Source organism: Phalaenopsis equestris, unplaced genomic scaffold, assembly GCF_001263595.1.
Source record: "Phalaenopsis equestris unplaced genomic scaffold, ASM126359v1 Scaffold000002, whole genome shotgun sequence".
NCBI lineage: Eukaryota > Viridiplantae > Streptophyta > Magnoliopsida > Asparagales > Orchidaceae > Phalaenopsis > Phalaenopsis equestris.
The window spans coordinates 48,732,177-48,756,805 of NW_018164444.1; the positions used below are offsets into that span (position 1 = coordinate 48,732,177).

The following is a 24,629-nucleotide window of genomic DNA, read 5'->3' on the forward strand; positions in this document are numbered from 1 at the left end:
GAAGAAATCATTTTAGCATTTCATGGATTAAATCGTAGCCATCCAAAATCAAATAGATAGTTAGAATGAGAACATGAACATCAAAGAAACCTGATGGATAAACGGTAACAAACATCAAGTAAAATTAGCATAAAACCAATTAAATCAAATCACAGACTAAATAGTTATCGAACAAATGATCCAGTTGCTTGAAAGCTAATTATTTCCCGCATGGCAGATCATAATGTGCATATTTTGGCTTAAAACCCATCTCACATATGGGCAAATTTCACTAGAAAGGGATCTGGACCCAAACTTCAGGATCTAGGATCCTGAATAAAACTCATTAAAGGTTGAAATCTTATCTTATAAATTGTGGAAACCTTTGCTCAAACTTTGGAGACCAAAGAAAATGACATATTTTTCTAACCCAGCACAGCGGGCTGAGCAAATGAAAGACAAACAAAGCAAAGCGCAAGACTTGAAGTTGGCTAAAGTGTGTTCCTAAAATAAGCTTTACCATATTGCATATATCCCAATATGAATGATGGAATCAACCCTGATTTTCAGGTTAGCTTCGGTGGTCAGTCCGCTCTGCTTTACTAAAGTTAATTATCTAGCAATTAGCCTAGGTTCAGTAATTGATGAATTAACAACACGTTGCCCCCAGGGCGTTTGAGTGCATAATCATAATCTATGGAGTAGAGAATGCCCAAAAAAATCTGGCAAATAAACACAATCTACAACCCTCAAACAACCATATTCACTTTCTGATAAAAAAATAATTAATTGTGAAGAAGAGGAAAAGAATGTTGCTGAATTAAAAGACAAACCATCTCGCATCTATCCATACAGTAAGTAAACCGAGGAATTAAACAAACCTTTGTAGGGGATTCCCCATAAGATTGTGTTTTTTTTCCTTTTTTTTCCCTTTTCTTTTCTGCAGGAAATCAAGAGGATTTTTGTTGTGAGCTTCAAGAGAAGTAGAATAATCAGCACCTATGAATATTGGCTGCAGCACAAAGCTGATAAATGAATACTTCGGTTTAGTAGATGATGACAGGATCCTGCTTGAAGTGAAGATTTTGGCTGCTGAGAATACTCATTTGGAATTTCAGCATGAATTGCCTAGAAACGTGTAATTTTAATTTAAAGCTATTAATCATTTAGTTGAACCAAAGAAAGGTAAAAAATAAAAAATAAAAATAAAGAACTGTACATGCTTCCCTGTCTACAAAACGCAACCCAAACAAAAGCCATGAAAGCCAACTATTGCACATATTCATAGTATTTATTCACTTATATCAAACATCATGCAAAACATTTCACGGTTTTTGACCTCTGTTCTGACCCAATCATAATCAAAACTCAAACAATGATAATTTAAGCCAATATTAAAACATGTAGGTACCATGAATCATGCATGCTATTATGGGCCTACTTAACAGATCCTTGACTTGGGTTTAACCAGAACTGAACTATAAGCACGCAAGCCGTGCTTAGGACCCTAGAATCCCCATATTTCACTCTAGCGGTCCTAACGCAAGTCAAGGGTGTCCCCGCCTTGAAAATCTTTTAATTTCATGCCTTCCTAGGCACACAACCACAGATACAAATAGAAGCCATGAAAAACACTGTAAAGCACAAAAAGACTAGCAGAAGTTCATTTTGACTGGTCCAATTAACAAAAGAAAAATGTAAATAAAGCTTTCACGTAGGATCTACAGGATTGAAGTCAAAAGGTAAAAGAGAAAGGTGTAAGGGTACCAAATACGCAGTGCTGTGTTCAATAGCTTAGAAAAGATTATGAAATTCCTTGGAAATTTCGATGCTGTTGTTCTTATGACGTTAACAGCACAATCCAATTTGTACTGATAAAGAACAATAGTGAGAGCAAAAGTTTCACCAATGAAACAAAAATGTCAACATACAGAAAATGCTCCCAATACATTAAAATGGCAATGCTTCATTATTTCCAATGTTTTTGAGGAAACTGTTCCTTTGCTTTCATCATGAAAAATACTTCATCATCAATACCAATATGCTTTATTCCAATAAACTGGGTCCGCTGTATAAATTTTCAGTTTGATTAACGCATTTAATCAAATCCTATACAAGGTAATAGGTTCTAATTTATGATTTTTTTTTCTCTATGTTTTTTCACATTTAGACAATGCTACAATTGCATTGACTAAATGTAGAAAAAAAGGAAAAAAATAAACATATAAAAGATTTCAGTTAGTTTTCAAATCTTAACATATCAAGTTTATAGGATAAAAATTTCATTAGAATAATACAGATGATGACAATAGTCTCAGCTGCCAAATTTCAAGAAAGTTTGATTGCCATGAAAAAGAATGAACTTATTGAATAATGTTAGGAACATAAATTCTTGTTATCCATTGTTTAAACTTGAATTATGTTATTGTTCTTTTGCTTGAATTTTATGATCCTGAATAGGTTATGGCTTGAAGTTTATTGACAGATGAATGATGTCGGAAGGATATCCTTTTTAAGTGGTTTCATCGGAAGCGTACTTCATTATATCAGGTATTCTAACAACCTATTATGCCACCAAAAACAAAAATGTAGCATAACATCATCATCATCATCATTGTTGGCATTTTCCCTACTGCTTAGGCCAACTTGTTGAATTCTCCTTTTCTATTCGATCATATTGAGCGTTGTATGAGTAAACATTATCTTGTGCAAAATCTTTTAGGAAAATCATTATGAATGCAACATCGTGCATGTGAAAAATTGCATTTAGAGTGCATATTAAGTACTTTTCCGTCACAAATTTCATATTAGTTCTACTGCATCATATTGTTACATATTTCGTTCCAGTTATAATGATCAAATCACAGTTACTTTTTAAATACAAGATTCATTAACGATACTACCCCCAAATCTCTAGTATAATCCTTTCTCACTATTTCCAAAATTTATCATCACCATTACTAACTAAACACTTTTGTTAGTTTGTCACCACAATTAAAGAATGAACTTATTGAATAATGTTAGGAACATAAATTCTTATTATCCATTGTTTAAACTTGAACTATGTTATTGTTCTTTTGCTTGAATTTTATGATCCTGAATAGGTTATGGCTTGAAGTTTATTGACAGATGAATGATGTCGGAAGGATATCCTTTTTAAGTGGTTTCATCGGAAGCGTACTTCATTATATCAGGTATTCTAACAACCTATTATGCCACCAAAAACAAAAATGTAGCATAACATCATCATCATCATCATTGTTGGCATTTTCCCTACTGCTTAGGCCAACTTGTTGAACTCTCATTTTCTATTCGATCATATTGAGCGTTGTATGAGTAAACATTATCTTGTGCAAAATCTTTTAGGAAAATCATTATGAATGCAACATCGTGCATGTGAAAAATTGCATTTAGAGTGCATATTAAGTACTTTTCCGTCACAAATTTCATATTAGTTCTACTGCATCATATTGTTACATATTTCGTTCCAGTTATAATGATCAAATCACAGTTACTTTTTAAATACAAGATTCATTAAAGATACTACCCCCAAATCTCTAGTATAATCCTTTCTCACTCTATTTCCAAAATTTATCATCACCATTACTAACTAAACACTTTTGTTAGTTTGTCACCACAATTGAAACCATACATATTGCACTCCTGAGTAATTTCATACCCAAAAAAATTAAATCATTTTGAATAATAATTTCAACGTACGCAAATCTATCTAATTTTTCACATTAATTGATAATCGAATAATGCTCATTAATTAACCTATGTACAAGAACTAGGCCACTTTCTCTTTGAGCAGAGCAAGTCAATCCCATCGCATTGTGTTACTCTTTAGCAAGAGTAAATCCTAATATAGCAACTCCGGTGAATGTTTTCATCATAGTTGCTGCACAATATTACTCGTACATATCAATGACGCAAAATGGTGAATTTCATAATGTTTGGCTCGTCCTCGGCACCGTCTGCATGGTATAGCTTGGCGCACCAAATAAACCCATGCTAATTGCACCATGTATGAGTAATGACACATGACGCATTACCTCCAAGGGGTGGGGCTAAATTAAGTTTTAAGGTGAATGATAAAATATCATATATATATATATAGAAGAGATTAAACCAGTCTTAAGAAAATCAACATCATCATAGTCGATAAATGCATATTGAGCTTAAGCTTTATTTTTGTTATTTTTATTATCATAATGTTTTACCATTAAATCTAATAGATTTCACAAGGAACTGACATAACTATATGCCCTATCTAGAAAGGTAGCAACTAAGAAAGCATGAACTTAAGAAGTACAACACAAAGGAAACACCCAGCACCATACACAAAGATAGTGCCACAGCAGGGATTCACTTCTTGGGAGACTAAAAAAAATATGCACACTTCAACGGGGGAAGAAACCAAACACTATGAATTAATAAAAACTAGTGAGTTTCCAAATATATGAATGGACAAAATAAGAAACTAGCATTATGCTAAAACAATGAAGAGATAATTGAACAAAGAAACTAAGAGCTGAATTCAAACAAATTTCAACAATAAAACAGTTAAAGAAGTAATGAAAACACTGGAAAGTACTACTTTTCTTAAGAGGATCATCATCAAAGGCAATTTATACAGAAGAAAAAAAATAGGAAAAAAGCAACAATAGTCATAACCACAAAAATTTTAAAAATGCTAATTTTAATGTTTACTTTATATGCTTCCAATGACTATACATTTTCAGATTCCAATCACTCCCTCTCTAATACTTGGCCAATATGGTCCACCAAAGTCGCCTATCCTCTCTTTGGCACACATCCCTAGATCACCCAAAACATTGAAGGGTGCGATTCCCATTGGCAGGTCATCAAACCTTTTCTCACTCTCGATTACATTAGAAAAAGTTCAAATTCATCAACAAATCCAAATTCTTTAGATCCTAATGGCTCCATGAATTATCCGCACATCTCATAATTCTAGATATCCTTGAACTATCAATGAGGCAAATCCTAACATGCTTTGAAATAAATCAGAAGAAAAAAAAATAATGGGAGGGATTAATATGTAATCAAGGAATTTAAAAATTACTGGTAAGGCTAGCAATTGTTGAACGAAAATAAGAAGAAAATGGTTGGCCTTGAGGCATCAAGGATTTGATTATAAAAGCACCACAAACAAAACCTTAAATATAAATTTATAAACTTGCTAAAGCATAAGGTCATTGCAATGTAAACAATTACTTCCAATTCTCTTGTACTTACAAGCTTAGATAACAAAAACAAGTGACAAGAATAAAATGAATTAAAATAATGCCTTTATTTCACTGAAAATCAAATCAAAGGCCTAAAATCTTGTTTGGGAAGAAATTACGAGTACATAAATAAGTGACGCTATAAAGTTTCATTTAAAAAATTAATCAAAATATGGCATGTATATGCAATATATGCAATATATAAATTCAACTTTAAATTAATATAAAATTAGATTTATATATGTAAATGCGTAAGAAGATTCACAATATATAAAGCAAAAACCAAAATGTCAAAAACTTTTAATCTATGATGTTAATTTCATGCATTGAATATTATAAAACACAGTATGTTACAGTGCAAATAGAAAATTATTCAATATAAGAAGTGAAATTAAAAATAAATAAATAAAACCAAGGTGATATTTGAGAAAGAAAATCTTTCTAAAATATGGTATTATAATAAAAAATGCATTATATTTGCAATTTAAAACAGCTGTATCTTTTGCAAATAGAAAATTATTCAATTCAAGAAGTGAAATTAAAAATAAAAATAAAAAACCAAGGTGATATTTGAGAAAGAAAATCTTTCTAAAATATGGTATTATAATAAAAAATGCATTATATTTGCAATTTAAAACAGCTGTATCTTTTTAAAATTTCGTTTAACATATTAGAAACAATCTGCATGCTTGATTAGGAAGGAATTTACTTAATTCTTTCAGAATATATTTAAATAATTGTGTTTCCTTTTATTTATGTTTCCTATTCTCATATTCTTACTATTAGAATTATTAGATTTTATTTCCTTTCCGTTCTAGACATTCATAGTTCATGTATTTCCTATTTTATGTCTTTCCTATTTTATAACTCTTGTATTATGCATTTATATCCTTTTTGATATCAATAAAATTATTTTGTTGAATTTCAACATGGTATTAGAGTCAAGGATCTAACCCTAGCTGCCGGCCCTTCTTGCAGGTTTTCTGGTCATCGGTTCCCTTCTTCCCTGAAGATTCTCATGCCGCTGGGCCCTTCCCCTATAGGTTTCATCCCTGGCTTCCTTGCAGGAATTTCCATCACCGATTTTCTGAAGGCTGCTGCCACTAATCCTTCTGGAAGGTGTTTCCGACCACTGCACCTCCCTCCAGCCGACCCGATCTCCCAACGGAACCACCAGAGCACCTTCCTGTAGCTAGATCCATCCCCTCCAGAACCTCCCACCACCAACTTTCCCTCCTGCAATCAAAATATTTTTGTCTCGACATCCCAACCTTACTTTTGGCTCAGTCGAAATCATGGCAGACTCCACCACTGAGCCTTTTTCTGACGGTGTGCTCAAGTCCATCGGAGGATAGACACCGGCCAAAATCTCTCCGCAGATCGAAGGACCTGAAAACTACATGAACTTATTGATCACCAACTCAATACCAAGCTGTCGTTGTCCGTCAAAGGACATGAAAAATTTAACCATCTCACAGGTATGATTTGTGAACTTCCAAAGACTGACCCAACTATGCAATGTGGGAAGTAGAGAACTTCATGGTCATGTCATGGATGATTAATTTCATGGAGACTTTGATTGGTCGTTCGTGCATGTTTCTTCCATATGCAAGTGCCCTCTGGACTGCAGTTTGTGATGTCTGCTTAGAGAATTCTGGCAACTTTAAGGTTTTTAAAAAGATCTACGAGGCGAAACAAGAATCAAGAACCATGACACAGTACTACAATTATTTGGTTTTCTTATGGATGGAATGCGATCTCTACTATGACTACACTTAGGACTCTTTGACTGATCTTTTGCTCTTTCAAAAAATTTTGGAAAAGAATCGTCTGTTCCAATTCTTGACTGGCCTAAACAAGAATCTCGACAAAGACTAGTGTCGTATTCTTGGTCGAGATCCTTTTCAACTCGAGAAGTATTCACCAAGATTAAAAGACTTGTCATGCCCGACATCTCCACTCATTCAGCTGAACCTTTTGCCAAGAGGTCTGTTTGGGGCAGCTACAGTTTATTAATAAGCTACTGATAAGCAACTGATCCCGATAAGTTATTGATCAACGTTAATTCAGATAAATTGGTTGGCTATTTGGTTTGTGTTATTGGAAAATAACTGTTTTGTAGTTGTTTTACAGCTGATTTTAGATAAATAACATTACTCCCCTGTGCAGTAATATTGTTTGCAACAGAATTATCATAACAATATATTTGATAAATAACAAGTCATCCAGGTGAACCCACAAGATCGAATGTCTCATCATGAACCTCACAAACTCACAAAAAAGGAAAGGAATAAAAAGAGAAAAAACAATTATAAACAACATAAAACTTACAATATTTAAAATATAAATGATTGATGGAACATAAAATAAACATGCACTTTATAATTTGACAAAAGCAGTAATCAATTACGGATTTGTGCGAGCACGAGGTCCAGAAAACTAAGTACACCAACCCCATTGAACCTGTCATAACAAGATGACAGCAGACCTTATAAAATAGGGGTTATTAGTTGTTTTTAGCTCACTTAATACCAAGTTCTTGTGTATCACATATGCATATCACCAAAAAAAAGATCATCCAGAAGTACCTTAAAAGCCCAAGCATCAAAAAGAAAAGAGAAACTTGGTAGCATTAATCAAGATTTCACATGTGAAACCAACCAACATCGACCAAACAAGCTATGTAGAAGTACTTCTAAAACCCAAAACAGAGAGAAAAGAGGAACTTGGTTGTTTTTATTAGGATTTTACATGTGACGCCAACCAACAATGACTATTAATCCATCCAGAAGAATGCACAAGGTCGAATGACTCATCATGAACCATACAAACCTACAAAAAAAAGTATGAAAAAGGAATCGAAAAAGAAGATAAAACAATTACAAACAACATAAAATTTTCAATACCTAAAACATCAATAATACAAGTGATATAAAATAAACATAGACTATAAAATAAACAAGAGGTTGTCCAATCAGCATCCAATAATCTGCTCTCTCAAATCAATCATTTCCACGATATCTTTGTCATCTTGGGTGTAACCTTTCCGTGATTCCACTTGTAGCTGTGGTATAGATTGTCCTATGTAATATTCAAAAAGTTCCGGTGAGACCTGTAAGTGGTCATCGTCAACTATGTTGAAGTCTACATCAGCTTGAGAATGATGTCGTCGAAAGTAATTTTGGAGCGTCATCCTTCAATCTGCACCTGATTTGGAAATGGATACGTCGACATAGCACGTAGTATGACCAGTTTCTTCTTCCACACTCCAATCTTTATTTCAATTATGCCGCGTAAGAAGTGCCTTTTGTTAAACATTTCCTCTCTGCCACGAGCAACACTGCTGGGTCTTTCGAAATAAAGAATGTGATACTTCGTATCTTGAAAAGACTTCAGATACCACATTTGTAAAAGATATCCAGAGTTGACCAAGTAATATTAATTGTCCCAAATACCATAATTAGTAACAAACTAAATAAAAACGAATATGGTTGATATTTTTACGAACCTGGAGGAGGGTGCGAGAAGTCATCTTAGGTTTATTATTGCAAAAGCAAATATACAACTATCATGTCCACTGTCTTCCCAACCATTCATCACAAAAGTAAATCACATGTTAAAGTCAAATATGACCATCATATTTTTTTGTGCGTGATCCACATTATCCAATGTATGTGACCTTCTCAGCGTTGGATACTTGTGCATCCACGTGGGTTCCATTAATAGCTTCAATATAGTTTTGTAAGATTAGTTAAAATTTGTATTGCCACACAACTCATTTTGACGACCAAATGTAGTGTGTTAAAAAAATTAACTTAAAGAATGACATATACCGTGAATTTTTTTGCAATATTTGTTGGAGTCGTCTTGAATATTAGATCCTCAAACTTAATTATGTTTGTCAATAAACTGACAAGAGCATTCAAACTCATCGAGAAATACCTGTTAATTATCTCCAATGAATGATGAAATTGTTCCTCCCATTGAATCATTCTGTGATAAAATGTAAGAAGTTATTGCTAACACCTCTATTTTTGTCATTCCTGAGGAGCCGTGGAGTCCATGATGTCTATGTAGTTCATCAATCAGATCCAAAAAATATGTGTTGTGTCCTTTTAGTAGGTCATCGACCCATTTATCACCAATATAAGTCGAAGTCATGCAGGGAGTTCAATCGACGTAGAGGTTGTATTATTCGTACAACATAACTATAGCAGCCACAATTTTTCTTGTGAGGCTTAGTCGTTGTGAATCATTCCTAAGGAAGTGCTCTTTTTAGGTAATAAGTGTGAATTAGACAACGTTAACAAGAACATCGAAAAACATAAGGCGGATTACAATAAACAGAAATAATTACAAAACAACATATTAATTATTCGTATTAAAAAGGAAAACATCTAAATCAAATAACTCATGAAACAAACGAAAAAAAATGAATAAAAACAAAAACATCTAAACAATAATTCCACAAAATCAACTATCCATAAAAAAAAACGTAAATAGTCGACCCGAAGTTTAGAGGGCATTTTCAAGAATATCTGTCTGCGAGTCGGGTCCTCCAGCAACTTCAAGGAGTTCATATAGAACGACTTATCCAACCGAACTTCGGGATATGTTTCCATAACTCGAAGAAAGTTGCCTATAGAGGTGTCCTTTGAAGTAGCAGCCTGAATTGTGCATGCTTCCACCAGTTTTGCTATTGTGTTTCTAACGAAAGCAACTTCTTTTTTTTTTCTACACCCTAGGCCGCTTTAACCTGCATGTGGACTTCAGGTCCTTCTGGTTTAAGGTGGGGCCTTCACCTGACCCACTTATCTACTCGGTTTTCAAGTCCATTGGTATGCTTGCCAACTCATGTTAACTTTGGGTGAACGCATGTGTGTCCGTCGCAACAACCACACTGAACAAACGATCCAACTTCTCCAGGTCCGACTCAATTTCACTTAATTTGAATTTCTTGGCGACTGACACTGCCTGCAACATACGAGAAAATTTATTACTTAAAACAAATTAGAGGGATAAATAATGAAAAAACAAGTCTTTAAGGGTTTGGTTATTACCTCTAATTTCTGTCCACTAATCCTCCAAAACATCAATAGCTCATTTGATTGGATCCCAACCCAAGCCCGTGAATCCCCATTTTAGTTCCTTCCATAACTTTTACTCATTTTTCAACTGGTCTCACTTATTCTTAAATTATAACATATCGTAGCCCTTTTCAGTCATTTCCTTGAATTTTTTCGTACTATTTTGTCACCCTTCTTTGTTAAAGTAGGTGGTGGATCTATTTTCAAGCTTGACCTCCTTAAGAAAAGAGTTACAAAATATGATTATGACCCCCCTATCCCACATGGTTGATGAATCGACTACTTTCGTCTTAACCATTGTGTTGCTTAACAAAGAAATGGATCAAGAAAGAAACTAATAAAGCCAGTAAAACAAAATTAGGATAAAAAAGAAATCCCCAAGAAAAACAAACACCTAAACTAAAAAAATAAAAACCAAACCCCACACAACACATCCACTCACACACCCACAGCCATTACCTCCACCACCAGACACACCAACACACGCCCTCCACCTCCAACACAGTCAGAGTCACACACCCACAGCCACCACCTCCACCACCTCCACCGCCAACACACACCCACAGTTACACCAACAACCACCACCTCCGCCACCAGCACACACCCACAACCACTACCTCCACCACCAGCCATCACAAATCACACCCTTTACCCCCAACACACGCCCACAGCCATCACCTCCACGACCAGCCACCCCAACACACCCTCCACCACCAACACAAACCCGCAATCACAAACCCACAACCATCACCTCCACCCACAATCACACACCCACAATCACACACCCACCACCACTTCCTCCACCACCCTCCACCCCCAACACAATCTTTCATGTCAAAACATGCATATCATCAATACAGTGACCTATGTTTATACGATAAAAATAACAATGCAACAACGTCAAACACTACAAAGTGCAATTCAATTTTAACTTAAGCATCATTTTTCATCCAATTTTCATATTCTCATACTCAAATAATCAAACTTCCACCTATTAATGTGTTTTAAAGCAATTACCAAAAACTGCATCCCATATTGAAATGTATTCCTATAAATTTACCTATGTAATTTTTTTACATAGGTGAGCAGCCAGAGAACAATGTCGTGTATAAATCAATCACCATAGTTCAATTTTTTTGAAACAGAGCACTCGAGAAAGCAACAAATTGAATATAAAAAAAAACTGTAAACTAAACAACCATAGGAGCGCATAACAGAAACCACTTACCTTTAGTTTGACAATTAAATTCATACTTTTGTTGTGAGAAGCCAAATTCATCCTAAAAGCAAGAAAAAATATACAAAATTACATACAGAAATCCCTAACCGAGAAATAAATTGCATACAAAAATCTCTGCCCAACAAATTGCAAATCAAAAATGCTAAATATCGTATAATACAAATCAATTCATCGACAGTTACCACATGTACTTACAGAGGATAATAACGAGGGGTAAGAGGGAGGCGGAGGAGTGGTATGACAACGCCGAGAGAAACAGGTGAGAGGGAGAGAAGTGCACGAGAGAGAGATGGCCGAGAGAGACGGGCGAGAGGGAGAGAAGAGGGAGATCGGGGGTTAGGGCAGACAAGAAGCAAAGAAGCGTGAGGGCAGCGGTGTCACAACAAATATGAAACGCGGACCGCGGGATTTGACTTGTAGTCGCATTTAACATAAAAAAATTCACAGCTTATTCCGATAATTTGATCCAACGCTTTTTCCAAATGCTTCGGGCAGTGTTTTCAAAATGTGCTACACCTGTTAAGTTGCCCCAAACGGGCCCTTAAGCTCCAATAGTGCTCAAGACTCTTTCATGTCATTACGAGCTAATCACTCCACATGTGATTTATGTCAAAAACCCTACCATACCCATGAAAAGTGTTGGAAGCTCCATGGGAAACCGACAAATAAACATTCGGCCAAATCCTTTGTTGTTAAGGGTCTCTCTAAGACCTCAGAATCAACAACAGTACAGCCGACTCCCACTTGGAACATTCCAGAATCACTAGACTTCATTAAGAATCAGATTGAGCACTTAATTAAGTTGCTTGAATCAAGTCAATTCTCTTACAGCCCGTCCGCCTCCCATGTCTGTCAATGTAACAATCTTATGACACTCACTGCAATTGCTTCTCCTAGCCTGTAGAAAACAAGAAAGCGCCTACACAAGCATGGTTGGTCTGCCAAATTGAATGATTAAGAAAAAAAACGTAGCTTGATGCATAAAAGTATTCTAGTCCAAAAGATCCTTCATCACCAAAAGATGCATCCAATCAAGCATGAATCTTGAGATATTTTTAGCTTACGAACTTCCATAATTAAATTGAGAATCATTTGACCTCCAATTTGACAAAAAATTTTACTTAAACTAAACAACTTGATAAATAAATGCAACAACATAAAAAATAATCCACCAATCCAAATAAGAGCAAATCAAGTATATAAAATATGATTGAAAACTTTGAGGCATTAATTAAACCGTACATGCTAAATAATTCCAAATAAACTAAGCGATGACGATGGTTGTATTATACCTATTGGGCAACGATGGTCAAATAAGAACGACCGGGCAAATGATGGTTGGGCGGAGATAGTCTGACAATGATAGTTGAGCGATGACAACTATGCGATGGTAGCTGGACGATGGAGATCAAATGGTAGTGTATGGATTACCCTATCCATACATGCTAAAAGTAAAATTGTAGTCTCGATGAGTAAAGTCCAACAAACCTAAGATCACTCAATTCTGAGATTATTCAAACACCCAAATGCTAAAAAAAATAGTATATGATCAAAAGAATCACAAGAACTATATGACATATATATTTATATTTTCAGCTAAATTTATCAAAATGCCACTATAAAAAATTATAAATAGTTTCATTCTTAACATGAAAGCAAAATGGACTTGAAATTGAAGAGAAATTAGATATTTGAAAAAAACTAGAACTCTACCTGCTCTTTAATTCCACAATCACCTTCAAACATTGTTTTCATTCGACTGTCATTGGCAAATTTTCAACGTCCAATTATCAACATTTGACCACTACAACCTAACTATTGCAAATTCATTCAATGTTGTTTTACTTCCATCTTCCAACTACCATCACACAATTATCATTAATCAGCCACCATTATCAGACGATCACAACCCAACCATCATCGTCAGATCGCTATTGTCTGACCAGCGGTACTCATCATAGAGACATACTAAAAGTTGCAGATGGGAATACAATTCATCTACATAGCACTTTTAACCCAAAAAAACTTAAGCCAACAAAAAGAGTATTGAGAGGTGTAAAGTTTTTCCTAACCCATCAAGCGTATTTATAATTAAAAAAGATGATGAAATTTTTTTCTATTAAATCATAAGCATAATGCAAAAAAATTTTATTATTTTTTTCATTAAAATCATTATTTGACAAAAAAAATAGCTTCACGTTTTCTAAATTAAAAAAACCCAATTATTAGTAGCATTGTTTTGTGTGTGTGTGCCACCATTTGTCTAACCTATCCTAAACAAAATTTTGAACCTTCCCACCATTTTGAGGATCCTCCAAGCTATTTTGTCGATGTTCTAGACTCAATTGATACTTTTGGGATCCAACAAAGCCTCTGCAGTCAATTTCAAGTAAACTTAGAAAGTTTGGGATAAATGTTTCCACAATAATCACTCCAACATATGTGTCAACTTCAAAATGACCTAAATCATAATTCAAAAAAAATTTAATTGATTCACGATGTCAAAAAAGAGAAATGCATCGATATCAATGTAGTGAATGTGTCTCAAAATAATAATTTTGCAAAGCAAACTTTCTCAAGGACCCAATATATATATTTTTTTGGACAACGCAAATTTCGACATCTAGAAGTAGAGGGCAAAAAATACATCATTGAAGATACACCCAATTACTCATGAATCATGATGCAATTTTTAAAATGAAAACTTTCATAATTAAATTTAAAAATTTTTGACATTTGATTTAACAAATTAATAATAAAAGGAAATGTTTCAACAAGAGAAAAACAACAAAACCAAAAGTGGTATGATTTGAGTTGGGAAAAACCTAAATCAAACACTTTAAATATAGTTGGAAACTTCAAAACATCAATTAAAAGATCACTCAATTTTGAGATCATCAAGAGACATAAATAAATGAAATATGATCAAATTAATCAATACAAGTCGTGAAAAAAGTATTTTGGATTTGATTAAAGTCAAAAGAAAGTCAATCTTCAAATTACAAAGCCTCTTCCAAATTAAGGTAAGATATACTTGATTTTAGAAAAAAGCTTGAAAATCTCAAACTTTCAAGATCTCCGACAATTACCATCAATCAAAATCGTCATTCAATCGTTGTCGTCTGACCACTGCCACCATCATCATAGCTCATTCATTGTTGTATGACCATCATTGCCTACTCTCATCACCGTACCATTATTATCCAACTATCATTATCCACTATCCTTCGATCTACTAACACTATTTGGCCTACATAGTTATCCCTCCGAAACTTCTAGCTCTATTAAAATTATTAAAGACCAAATTTGGGTGCATTACTTTATAATCTCATCTTCTCCAATTAAGTAAAAAAGTGAAACTCCGTATTTTACTTATATAGTAGATAATTTTATCTAAGCTAAACCCCGCAGTTTTTTTCATTCATGAGATTTCTATGTAAAACTCTGATCTCTGATATTCCTTTTCGTTTATATCTGGGTGTGCAAGACCTTTATACAAAAATAAAAATACAAGAGCACTCTACTATCGTGATATTTTAGCAAGAATGAATATTATTGAATGATAGCTATGCTGCTTAATTCTGACACTTGCCAAATGATCGCTTTACAGCATATTATCAGGTTGCTCAATTTGCAGCCCTAGCCATCACGCTTGGCCACAATACATAAATCACCAGCACCCAAAAAAGGAACAATTTATTCAAGTATTATGTTTGTTGAGTTAACCGTCCAAGGCGTCAAATCCCATTAGAAACACTAAAATGAATCTTTTCAGAGCCTCAACCATATTAAAAAAGAAAACTTTAAGATAGGCTCATGTTCATCAACCCCCTTACTAAACATAAACATTGTATAATAATTAAAACTTCAGGAAGGAATGAAAATGAATTAAAATATAGTAACATAAAAGAAGCCTTAAGAAAAACAACCCCATTTCCTAAAAAAGTACCTCAAAACAACAAGAAATGATACCTTAAACATAAGGGTAAAGTGGTGAACGGCAATGTCATAGAAATGGATAAATAACTACGGGCATTCACTATCATTAGAGAAAATGTAAATTTAATCTAGAAATAGCTATTTAAACTTGTCGGAACTTTGCGATACCACAAACTTGGAAAAAGGAATGTTTAAATTCTTGCATAGAATAATTTAGAGAAAAAACATTTGGAACGCACTTGCATCTCACTTCAAATTAAAAATAAAGGCAGTTTCAATCATTACCATCATTGAATCAATCATTGCACTAGAGTGCCGTATTATATATACATATATAAAAAAATACAACTAATGTTGCTTAATTGTTAATAAATAATAACTGTAAAAAATGACATTAGCAGAGAAATGAAATAACAAGTACAAGTTAATGGTACTGACCTTACAAAGTAAGATATTAGTGAGCATCATCAACCTTAACATTGTCAAATTCCGAAGGTTTTTTACTATCGAATTCTGACAATGGCAGACCAGTACCAGTTTGATTGAACTTGCCATTGGCAGACCATACAGCCCCATGGTACCCACCAGAAGTCAGGCCAATATAGCCACCAGACCCTATATGGACATATCCAGGATAGAAACCGCCATTAGGATAGGAAACTGGACTCCTCCTTCCAGCCATCATACCTCCTTGCCCAGTCCAAGTGCCCCTTGGACTTGTATACGAAGCATTATATCCCATTCCACCATAGCCGGCATAAGTGTAGCCTCCTCCATAACCAAGTGGTCCATACGCATAATTAGGAACAGGTGGCGGTGCATAACCATAAAAATACCCATATCTAGGGTCATGAGGTGGGTAGATTACATGTGGGTTATTAACATATGACACTCTTCCTCCACTTCCTCTAGTATTACTGTGGCCATTATAACTGCTACCATTATTGAGGTGATTTAAATCCTTGGGAACTGCTCTTTTAACCTCTACAACTTTTTTATTCAGCTCATGAAAATTCTTCTGCATCACATTCTCCACAGCCTCCTCAGTATCAAAGGTAATAAAACCAAAACCCCTTGGGCGGTGTGTTGCACTATCATACATAATCACTACATCAGTAATGCAACCAAATTTCTCAAAATAGTTTCTAAACTCGACTTCTGTGACATTGGCTGACAAACCACCTACAAAAATCTTCCTAGATGATGTTTGACTCTCATCATTATTGCTATTGTTAGCTCCAGTCCTACCTAGCCTTCTATTTATATGTGTACTCTGATCTGGAAATGGGTGATGAGGTGATTGGAAAATCCTCCGCTCTTCAGGTCTTGGTCTGGCTCTCTTCACGTCCACCTAATAAACAATGGCCCAAAAGAAAGAACTAAGAAAATAAAAATCAAAGATTCAAAAACGAAATTTTCTTTTTATAAAAAAGAAAAAAGAAATTCATAATCAGTTTTTTGCATCGTTATGATGAAAAAACCAACAAATCCTCATCTGTCCCTGCCAAATTAACTTTTCCATAAATTTATGTCTCTCAAAGGCTTCATTTCGTTTCTATTTCTGCCTGTTTTTTATGGTAAAAGCACTTACAAAAATCGGGGTCTAATTGGATGGAAAAATTGAATATGCTTTCTCCAAAAGTCACTATCAGAAATTAATTTAAAAAAATTACTGCCAAAAAAATAACAAAAATTGTATCAAAGAAAGCAATTTTTGAAAAGCTATGATAAAAAATAGATAAATAAGGACAAACAAAGCATAGAGGGCACCTTGACTAGTATAAGGATAACTTAATTAAATGGTTAAGTTATATTGATTGCGACTTGAAAGTAAAAGACTGGTAAGAACACCTTCGCAGTGCAGAACTAAGAATCTGCTATGAGAGGTCCCAAGTCCCCTCATTTAGAGAAGCCTTATGCAACTACATGCGACTCGCTTTAGTGAGCTTCATATGCAGGGCTGGCAAAAATATTTGCTGTTTTGGAGCAAGCTCTACCAAATTGGGAACATTTGCTGTTCCATATGAAGAATAGGAACACAGAGACATCAAGTAATTTTACAATTCATCATTCAAAAAGAAAGAAAAATTATAATGGTTAGAACCAAAAATTACAAAGCTAAATAAAATTCAGCTGATTCATGTTACATAAAACCTAATCTTCCTCAAAACAGCTAAAAACAGGCCATATTAAGAGGAAAAGGGATAATTGTTATTATTTTCTCGCTCAGAGACACATACTCAGCAAATAATGAATGAAGTATCCCACAGATATCCTCTGTTAATCAAATAATCACAACAACAGATTTCCTATATTAAGCAAAATAATCACAACAAGACTCGCTTTCTGCCAATTAAAATAACAATGATGATTCAAATTTTGTCCAATAAATTACTATTCACATCATTACCAAAAGCAGCACAATCTCACGAGCAACTTTCGTGAAAATCATCAGCCAAGCAAAAAAGGAATTAAGATACCCTTAAAAAAACTATTCTTCAATTATAATTTTGATAAATTTGTTAAAAAACTCCACGAACTTTGCCCTTATGATTAATAGGTTAATCTTTACAGTTTTATAAATCACATGTAGGAACACACGCGCACGCACGCCAGCCATGATCCCTAGTGAGCCATGTGGACTCATGCCCCCTAACCAAATCTCGAGACGTCAACATGGGCAGGTGTCATAAATTCAATAAGATCATGTAAAGATGTTGCGAACTTGCATCACCAACCTACTACAAATCTCACAGGTTTGTTAGCCATCACAATAAACAAGATAGATGTCCTGGGTTAAACAGCTATAACTAAGGCTTGTTGACCAACTATGGTTGAGTAAGTCAAATTGGGTTGAAGTGAATTAATGTTTTGTCTAAGTCCAAGCCATCTTATAAATTGCCTAATTTGGTCGGGCACTCAAGTCTAAACCATGCTTTGTTAATGACAATGCCCATACACCGACCAAAATATGACCTCTTTTAGGTTGGTTCAAGCAAATATACTATAACAGAACTTGTTTCAAAAATGCTATCAATTTGTAGCCAAAAGCAAGATGCCCAAACCAACAAACCTCTACGTCATGCCACATCAAAGAATTTGTAAGGACATTCTTCTTATAAATTGTACCCAATATGAACACACAGCATTGTTTAAATTTAGTGCATAGGCCCCTTTTTTAGTATCTATGTCTTTACACAAGGGCATTCATGCCCAACCTAAATCGATAGGGTTTCATCCAATGCAATTAAAAGTCTCGGATGGTCAGGGAATAGCTAAAAACGAAAATAGAATGCATTATTTTGTTAAAAATTTTTACACAATAATATTCTTAGCATATACAAAAAGATCTATATTTTTTTCATATATAAAAATAGTTTGGTATTTATGTAAATATCCCTAGAACACAAAAGTAAAAAAGTAGGCATAATCTGATTTTCTATAATTAACAAAAAAACTGCCCGCTCCAATGAGTATTCAATTTGGACGACCAAGATTAGATACATCAAATAACACCAGCTAAAGTGGAGTTTTATAATTTGAAATCTTGACCAATATTTATTAAAAAGATTTACATACATACCACTTCATTGCAGCATATGCCTAAACTTCAATTTTTACATGTACAATATATGTGCTACAGTACCCATGCATAACAAGCTTTATTTCATTTTTAAAAGTTAAAATTTTTATACCTTATATATGATATGAATGATTTAGTTGACATAAATTAAAAAATAAATAAATAAAATTTAGGGGTTAGATGTGTAAATATGAATGATTTTTAAAGAACTATGCTATTTATGATAACATAGATCAATATTTTAAAATAAGTTAATTTTGATACCACCTCCTCAAAATAATGAGATAGAGAAGGGACAACCAGGGGTTTGATAGGCTTTAAATTGAGTTCATATTCAATAATGAGGATTGACTCATCAGGCAATAAGGATTGCATGCGTATGTGAACTAATTCATGTGCATTGCATGCATGCAATGGAATTGGGAGAAGTTGCACGAAAATTAGCTAAGATATGTGAAGAGATTTTGGCTAGGAACTTTTGAAAGCAAAAATAAAGAAAAAGCAGCTTAGAGATGATGGGAAAAAAATTTATTTTGAGAAAAAGAAAGGGAAAACAAAAAGAACCTTTTTTACAGAATCTAGAAGTGCTATCTCGACAAAACAAATGCGCGATTAGACCATATAATTCGTGAATGGCCCAACAGGCATGCAAGAAAATAACCTTTATAAAACCAGAAATTGAAGAGAAAATTTTATTTCTTCTTAATGATTCAATTCAAGGTGCATTTAAATATAGGAGTCTCCTCTTTAGATAAGGAAACTAACTAAATAAATTCAAAGAAATTTCTATTACATTCCAAGACTAATTAAGCAAGATAAAAATAAGGAAGAAGAATAATATCTGTAGAAAAGGAAAAGACATAAATATTGTAATTTGAATTTTGAATTTTGAATTAGATCTTTCAACACTTCAAAAATATTATCATACTAATTTCTAATATCAGTTAATACTCTTCTTTGATCACCTCTTGAAATTTTTTTTCTTTTACTTGCCTTTAGAGGTTTCACTTTTATTGCAAGATTCAATATAATTGGATTCAGAGAAGAGAAAACAAGGCCCTTTTATTTGCAAACCTGTGTTAACTTCTTTATAAAAAATCAAATCCTCTCTATCCTCCCACAAACGTAAGCTCATAAATCCCAGCATCATCTTCTACTGCTTGATCTCTTTTGCAACTTTTTTTGTCTAATCATCATAATTGCTCCTGATAGACACTTGCTTTAAAGTTAGAGAATTTCCCTAATACTACAACCATTAATATGTGAGCTTTACCACCCAATCAAACTCCCAAAGAAATTTTGGGGTTGCACCAAACCTAGCAAGAATACATGGATTAAACCAAACCCAAGTAGAATGCTTCGGTTGAATGGAACTAAGTAATGACAGTATTGCGCAACATTCAAACCAAAAAATTAGTTTTTACCCCGCCTAGTTATGGAAGTTTGCTTTAGATGCAACCCAAGTTAAAATGTTGTAAAGTAAAGCATTCTTAAGTTGACTAAAAAAATTTTTCCGAACAAAAATGATTAGAATGATTGAAAATTTTCTCTATCCCTGTAATATCTTATGAACTTCGATCACCATAAGAGGTCATCCCATTCTGTGCGCGGAATCCTTATGCGCAAAATCCCGTGCAGCATAGGATCATGTCGAGAAAGATGCCACAGAAAGTCAGAGTAGATCGTTCCTTTTATTTTTATTTATTATTTCTTTCTCAGAGTTTATCTTTCTTGGATAATTCTTAAATCAGCGATCTTGCACTCAGCCATGCAATTTCTAGAATCCAACGATGTCCTCATAAATGAATACAATCGAAGGAAAAGATGGAGAAGGTCGAAAATAAACAATTAAAGAACAAACCTACTATAACTTGATTAATGATTCGCATTCTTTATTTGTAAGAAAATGGGACATATAGAGAAATGAATATTAAATTATAATTTTACCAGCATACGAGAATAGTTAACAAGCTTTCCTAATTATAAAAATATTGTAAATTTTGGAAAATTTTGGTAAAAGTCTTCGTCAAAAACTGATTTGTTCAACCATTTTAGATTAGATTTTGACTTGAACCGAGCAAGCACCAACCTAGAAGATCAGGTCTGTACCGACACATTCTAAGATATTTTCCAAACTTCCTGAACAATTGCAACGTGAATTTGAAATTTCTCAAACTTCCCAAACAGTCTAAACTGAAATTCCTCACATGAGTTAAAAATCGATACTAAAACCAGGCAAAAGCATAAAAGCTCGCAAGACAAATTTCAACAAGCTAACAAAATAAACTTCTTACGCATTCCTCGTCAATAACTACTTAGCTTTTCCTTGAAATAAACGAGATAGAATGTGAATGAGCTCACCGATCTGTTCCGGATGAGATGCTGCCCCTCATTGATGGCCCTCTCCGCAGCTTCCGAATCAAAAAACTCAATAAAGCCGAAGCCCCTCACATTCCCCGTAGCTCTTTCTCTCATCACCACCACTTCTTTCACCTCCCCAAACTTCTGAAAGTAATCTTTCAGCACGTCCTCCTCCAACTCCTTAGTGATTCCTCCTATAAAAAGCTTTGCAGGATCTACCAAAGAAGGCAACTGCGAAGATGAGGACGGCGAATGCTCCATAGTTTCTTGAAAACTAGATAGTGCAGGGACTAGAGCGAGTAAAGGAGAAGGGTGTGGCGAGGGTTTCGGAAGAAGAAGCGGAGATTTCTTTCGAGCGGGAGAGTGGAAAATGAACGGTGGTGATCTTTGGCAAAAAATGGCCTTGATCTAGAAAAATGGAGTCCGTTGACTGGAAAGAGGCCGTGAACGATTATGAGGGCCGGAATTTCGTTTTTCAACGGCCCGCGTAAAAACAAAAGCATTGAGCTCTGTATTTGAGGAAAGTAACGAGTGATGAATTTTTAAATTTTAACATTTTAAGAATAATAAAAATAACATGAATATAAGGATTTTAAAATTTTGATTGGAAAAGAGATATAAAGTAATATATTAATACATTTCAAATTTACTTTTGGTTTATTTCAAATTTATTCAATTCAAATATTTTTCGGATTCATCTACTTTCCTGTCATGTTGTTATTTGTTGATCACATATCATTGTAGCTCAAACTTATTATTTATCGTACTGAATTGTAGCCAATAACTCACATACAATTCACCACGAGTCATCACAGACGAAGACCACTAGACACAATCACAAGACTACCCATCTCATAATTAGCTACCACCGGCTTGCTAAACCAAACTATGGCTAGCCACCTCCCCTCAATGTCATATAAAAGAAATTTTTTAAAATTTTTAAAAATATTATTTATTAGCAATTCAAGTATAAAAGTTCAATCTCATAAATTTATTTTATAACCAACAAATATCATAAAATTATAGAATCCAAGGGAAGAGAAGTAGTTTATATATTAGTTCTGTACCTTCAAAACGTGTTTTTTCTATATTTTGATGAATTGCAGCGCTAATTGCCGGTCATGCGCCCATCTCTTGGCCCACTAGTAAATCGGGGCTTGGACTACTCTATATCTTCGATCCACTAAAGCAGGAAGGCTCAGCATTTCCGATTTTCATGGAACAAATAATATGAATTATCACAAATTATGCATTAATGGCTTCATAGCCACTCAATTTTTAGCTCTAATAATATAATTAGTTCAATTATAATTCAATTTGGTCAGAAAAAAATCAGTATAAATTAGAATATCATACGAATCTTATATTAGAAATAGTAAATATCATCTAAGAAATCACCCACTCAATACTGACATTTAAAATTTTCTAAGATTTATTGTACTAGTTTTATAAACTTCTTTCAAAATTTTAAAGAAGAAATTGTTCATGATTTTATTGTGACGTATTTGGTAGTTTAAAAATATCACCTGAATATTAGAAAAAAATATTACCTCAGGAGTACTGATGCATCAGTACTCAAATGGGGAGGTGTCATGTGGCATTATGATGAGATCATTGTATACGTGGCATCTCTCCATTAAAGTACTGATGCATTAGTACTCTTAAGGTAATATTTTTTTCGAATATTAGATACCGTAAATAACAAGATTTTGTCAACAGCACGATTCAAGTGCTATGTTTGTAATTATAACTATATCGCTTTTGGGTAAGATTTTAAATTTTTATCTTATTTATTTAATATTTAACTATCACATCAAGACATTATTTTTAAATTTCATTTCAATTATAATAATATTAAAATTAAGATATTTCATTTGACTTGACAGCTTATCACTCGAAGCTTATAATGTTAACTTTAAAATTAACTTTGATTTCATTTTATGTATATTTGGCCTCGACAATGTAACTAACCATTGATTTTAATTTATTATTATTTTTGCTCCATTTACATATCTAACTGCGAACTTTTGATTATTTTTATGTATATTTGGGCCTGAGATCAGCTTATGTTTAACTCGTAAAAATATCATTATTTTTATTCTGATCATTTATATTTTGAACAAAAAAAAGAAGTTATTTGTGCTCCGTGTTTGCTTAGCGAGCCGAACCTTAATTGTTCATGAATAAAAAACAGTTTTGACGACCCTAATCATATGATGTTAAGGATAGTATAAGCATGCATACTTCAATACAGCATGTTTGTATTAATTGTATTTTTTAGACATATTAAAAATACAACTAACACAACCATGATGTACTGAAGTCCGCATGCATGCGGACTCAACTTCTAATAATTTTTCGCAGAACTGAGGAACACGGAAGCTTTGACGTCATAAAGTGTTCTATTTGATATATGGAGAGGTTTTAAGTGTAAAGCAAGTAAATTTTGAACATTGGGTTAGTAATACGTGCATCTATGTTTAAGGCTTGGCGTATGTAATACCCTAATATTTAAATATCTCAAGGCGTATGTGATTACTTTAAAATTTATACTGAATTAAAATTCAATTATAGATAATTAATTTTTAATTAATTTATTTAATAATTAGCATTGCATGATATATAGTTTGATGCATGCATGAAGATTTATTTTTTCATTTTAATGAGGGATGATATTCAACAAAATTTAAATGAAAATAATGCAAGGTTCTTAGGGCAAATGATAGTATATTAAGATATATCACTCGCCATCCATTAAATGGAATTATCCTCTGCATTAATTTCAAATGTATGCATTTATATCATATCTGAAAGCATGATGTCATAATCTTTAGAACAACTAGTTAATACTTATTTACTATCACTCCAAATTATCCAATCATAATATATTTTTGTAAGAAAGAGGGAAGGAGAAATTTATTTTCTTAATATCATTAAATTCCTTAAACAAGTAAACAAAATACATAATAATATTCAATAAATAATATTATAAATTGAATATTTCTTGTATTTGAATGACATAATAAACAAGACAACATTCAATTAATTAGCTCCTAAGCTAAAGCCTAATGGCAACAAATTATATTCTATTATTTTAAATTAAAGGTAATATGTGAAATCTTCCCCTAATTAAATTAATCAAATTTCTCTTCCCCTTGCATGTGCCCTGTGACAAGATTAAGGTCCAA

At 33.6% G+C, this 24,629-nt stretch overlaps 1 protein-coding gene across 2 annotated transcripts; it reads right to left on the reverse strand.

Annotated features, from left to right (window-relative positions):
- Positions 1-781: 781 nt before the first annotated feature.
- Positions 782-21,878, reverse strand: LOC110017851 (heterogeneous nuclear ribonucleoprotein 1-like). Of its 2 annotated transcripts, none has more exons than XM_020714987.1 (3): positions 21,442-21,878; positions 15,941-16,848; positions 782-1,107 (listed from the first exon to the last, which is right to left on the reverse strand). In XM_020714987.1, exons 1-2 carry the CDS (start codon positions 21,700-21,702, stop codon positions 15,952-15,954), a joined length of 1,158 nt encoding a protein of 385 aa, XP_020570646.1. In that variant the 5' UTR covers positions 21,703-21,878; the 3' UTR covers positions 782-1,107; positions 15,941-15,951. The 2 variants fall into 2 exon arrangements, with proteins under 2 accessions (XP_020570646.1, XP_020570645.1); XM_020714986.1 differs by having other exon boundaries at positions 15,936-16,848; positions 21,442-21,876.
- Between the last annotated feature and the right edge of the window lie 2,751 nt (positions 21,879-24,629).

Excerpts from the sequence above, each read along its gene's own strand:
- LOC110017851 (XM_020714987.1), bottom strand. The coding sequence starts at position 21,702 with ATGGAGCATTCGCCGTCCTCATCTTCGCAGTTGCCTTCTTTGGTAGAT. Across the intron at positions 16,849-21,441 it reads ATCTCATCCGGAACAGATCG|GTGGACGTGAAGAGAGCCAG; the intron begins GTGAGCTCATTC and ends ATTGTTTATTAG.